Source organism: Arachis duranensis, chromosome 10, assembly GCF_000817695.3.
Source record: "Arachis duranensis cultivar V14167 chromosome 10, aradu.V14167.gnm2.J7QH, whole genome shotgun sequence".
In the NCBI taxonomy this organism is placed as follows: domain Eukaryota; kingdom Viridiplantae; phylum Streptophyta; class Magnoliopsida; order Fabales; family Fabaceae; genus Arachis; species Arachis duranensis.
In genome coordinates this window covers 22,141,127-22,145,206 of record NC_029781.3, presented here as the reverse complement: position 1 = coordinate 22,145,206, position 4,080 = coordinate 22,141,127, and the positions used below count along the sequence as shown (strand labels likewise).

At 41.3% G+C, this 4,080-nt stretch overlaps 1 protein-coding gene across 1 annotated transcript; it reads left to right on the top strand.

The window, feature by feature from the left end:
* The first annotated feature begins 1,172 nt into the window (after positions 1-1,172).
* On the top strand, positions 1,173-3,463 carry LOC110276798 (uncharacterized). Its single transcript, XM_021133917.1, has 5 exons — positions 1,173-1,305; positions 1,481-1,558; positions 1,662-1,702; positions 1,757-1,861; positions 2,099-3,463. The coding sequence occupies exons 1-5, from the start codon at positions 1,173-1,175 to the stop codon at positions 3,461-3,463; spliced, it is 1,722 nt and encodes a 573-aa protein (XP_020989576.1).
* Positions 3,464-4,080: the final 617 nt, after the last annotated feature.

Below are 4,080 nucleotides of genomic sequence, written 5' to 3'. Positions count from 1 at the left end.
TCTATCTGTTTGTTTGCTTTGCCGACTTGCAATTGTATGCCTAATTGCTTACTTGAATTACTTGCCTTATATGCTTCTACTGAGATTGAGGAGGTTCGGAAGGTGGCGGCGATGGGATCACATGGAGGATATCTTTGTGAAGGCTATGGGACAGCGGAGATCTGTTAGAATAGAAATCTCCTAGGATAGATTACCCTTCTATTGTATTATTGTTTAAATAATGCTTTATTGTTTTAGTTATGTCCTAAGATTGAATCTTGTGATGGATATGAAGTCTAAGATTGCCTTTGGCATCCTGGGGTCTTATATCATACATCACTAGGCACTATTACTATACTGAGAATCTCCGGTTCTCATACCATATTTCTGTTGTTTTTTTCAGATGCAGGTCGCAACCCACCTCGGTGAGTTGCTTTGGATGGTGACAGAAGCGGAGGATCCTGTTACTTTTGGATTTTTTTGTTTATTTTGTATATGTTTCTCATCTTTTGTATTTTGTTTTGCCTAGAGGCTTGTATTTGAGAGAGAAAAACTTGTATAAGCTGTTTTTACTGTCATATTCTATTTTGTCTGTATATATGGCTAGTCGGCTTAAACTTCGCGAGCCGTGACTATAATTTTATGATATTATACTACTATCTTCTATTATACTGTATCGGTTTCTTGTGCTTTAAGTTAGAATCTTCGCGAGTATATTTTGCGCTTTTAAATCCTATTTTTGAGCTATATTCTTCATCGGACTTCTAGATTATATTAATTCTTTCTATATATTATATGTATGAGCTTAGAACTGTCATAATCTCTGATTAACCTTTGCTTTACGACGCGAGGTAAAGCTTAGGCTAATTAGGGTGTTACATTTAGTGGTATCAGAGTGGTTCGTCCTCGTGAGCCTGAGGGATGGACCGATTGTGTTTCATTGCATACTTTGTGTGTCTTTTTTCTTTGATGCTATTAGGTCATCTACTTGATATTGCATGACATGCTTGTTTGTGAGTGCCTGTTTGGGATAATTGAAGCACTAGGCTTTTGATATTGAACCTGATCACCTTGATATAGATTGTTTAGTGTAGATAGGAACCCTAATGGCCACTTGCGGACCAGGTCGAACATGTTCATGAGAGAGTAAGAATGAGCAACTTGCTGACAATCATGCCAAATTTATGGTGGCAATGGAAAACCTTGCTAACACTATAGAGGCTAATGCTACTGCGACTCTGCAGGCAGTGCAGAGGCTAGGCCAACCGGCTGAAAATGGAAACAGAAATGGCGAAGGAAATGCTAATGTTAATGCTGAGGGAAACGGTGACAGCAGGGAGTTGCTCCGATGACCTTGGCGACTTTTCTCATGGTTCATCTTCCAATTTTCCGAGGATCAACTAATCCTACAGAAGTGGACAACTGGTTTTAGGCCATGGAGCATGCTTTACAGGCACAACATGTTTTGAATAATCAATATGTTGAATTTGCCACTTATTAGCTTGCGAGAGAGGCCCAGCACTGGTGGCAAGTCGAGTGTCGCTTGCTACAGCTCCAGAATGCCGATGTTCCTTGGGATGTATTTCAGACGGCCTTTTAAAAGAAATACTTTCCTGAATCTGCAAGGGAAGCAAAGGAGATGGAACTTATGCAGCTGAAGCAAGATTCCTTGTCGGTGGCAGATTATACTAGCATGTTTAAGGAGCTTTGTAGGTTTTATAGGGTATGTCAGGGTGCCTCAAAGACTTATGAAAGCTGAAAATGTATAAAGTATCAGAGGGGGTTGAAGGACAACATTATGACTGCTGTGGCTCCTATGGAGATTCGTACTTTCTCTGATTTAGTGAACAAAGCGAGGGTGGTTGAGGAGTATGCCAAGACGGTAGCGGCGTCCAAGAATACTCATGGATGGAATACTAGTAAGGGACGTAACAAGTATTTTCATCCGAGGTGTCAAAGTTTCAAGAGATGAGGATATGTGCCTCAATGTCAAGGAGGCTTCAAAAAGAACACTCAGGATCAGTTTCAGTGTGGCAAAGGGAGAGGAAATCAGAGTAAGATTTCTCCGGATTTGACTTGTGTGCATTGTGGACGTTTTCACCCATATGACTCTTGCAAGATTGGTTTAGGTGGGTGCTTTAACTGTGGCTTGCCTGGTCATATTGCGAGGGATTGCACTTGTGGAAAGAACCCGAATGCAGGTCAGAGTCAGCATCAAGGTCGAGTCTTTGCAGTGAACGCCAAGGATGCTTCTAAGGCGGATCCGTTGATGAGAGGTATATGTGTAATTGGTGATAAAACATTAATTGCATTGTACGATACTGGAGCTTCGCATTCGTTTATTTCGTTTGCAAAAGTTGAGGAACTAGGCTTGAAAGTGTCAGAGTTAGCGTTTGATCTACATGTACATACTCCGTATCAGACGGTTATGACTAAGTTAAGGTGTAGGCAAGTAGGATTCAAGCTTGAGGGTAGAGACTTTGTGCATGATTTGATCTATTTGCCAATGATAGGGTTAGAGATAATTTTGGGATTTGATTGGTTGTCAAGGAATCGGGTGTTGTTGGATTGCTTTGAGTGGTCAATTCAGTTTATGGCAGAAGGAGAAAATGGAGCAGTGATAGCTGAGGGTTATTACCTGAACTCTGTAGTGGTGCACTATAGTGGAGAAGAATGTCAGGGTTACATCCTGTTGGCTGCTAATGCTTTGGGAGATGCCCTGAACTTAGATCAGATTTCGGCAGTTAGAGACTTTCCGAAGGTGTTCCCAGAAGATATTCTTGAATTTTCACTTCAAAGGGAGATTGAATTTGCGATTGAACTGGTGCTGGGAGCCGGACCAATATCGATTGCACTGTATAGAATGGCTCTGATAGAGCTGGCAGAGTTAAAGACTCAGTTGGAAGAGCTTCTGAACAAGAGGTTCATTCGACCGAGTATATCACCATGGGGAGCACCAGTTTTACTGGTAAAGAAGAAGGATGGAGGAATGCGATTGTGTGTGGATTACCGACAGTTGAATAAAGTGACAGTGAAGAACAAGTACCCGCTGCCAAGGATATATGACTTGATGGATCAACTACAAGGAGATGGGGTGTTTTCCAAGATTGATTTGAGATCTGGTTACCATCAGATAAGGGTGAAGGAGGATGATATCCCTAAGACTGCATTTAGGACACGCTATGGACACTACGAGTTTGCGGTGATGTCCTTTGGGTTAACGAATGCACCTACTCTGTTCATGGATTACATGAACAGAGTATTTCGTCCATTTTTGGACAAATTCATGGTGGTTTTCATAGACAACATCTTAGTTTATTCTAAGACGGTGAAAGAGCATGAGGAACACTTGAGGATTGTGTTACAAATCTTAAAGGAACGAAAATTGTATGCTAAGTTGTCAAAGTGCGAGTTTCTAGAAGGAGAAAGTGAAGTTTCTAGGTCACGTAGTGAGCAAAGGAGGAATAGCAGTAGATCCTTCTAAAGTTGAGGCGGTGATGGAATGGGAAAGACCGACGATGGTGATGGAAGTTAGAAGCTTCTTGGGCTTAGCTGGATATTACCGGAGATTTATTGAAGGATTTTCCCGAATTGCACTACCAATGACTAAGTTGACAAGGAAGGAAGTGCCTTTTATGTGGACGTCAGAGTGTGAAGAGAATTTTCAGACTTTGAAGCAAAAGTTAACTTCGACGCCTGTCTTGATTTTACCAGAACTGCATGAACTGTTTGAAGTATATTGTGATGCTTCCTTGAAAGGTTTGGGTTGCATGTTGATGCAACACCAGAATGTGGTGGCTTACGCATCACGTCAGTTGAGACCGCATGAGGTAAATTATCCAACTTATGACTTAGAATTAACGGTGATTGTGTTTGCATTGAAGATTTGGAAACACCACTTGTACGAAGAGAGGTTTAGTGTCTTTTCTGATCATAAGAGTCTCAAGTACATCTTTGATCAGAAAGAGCTCAATATGCGTCAGAGGAGATGGATGAAGTTGCTTAAGGACTACGATTTTGAACTAAGTTATCACCCTAGAAAGGCGAATGTGGTAGAAGACGCATTGAGTCAGAAATCTTTAACCATAGCTTGGATGAGGA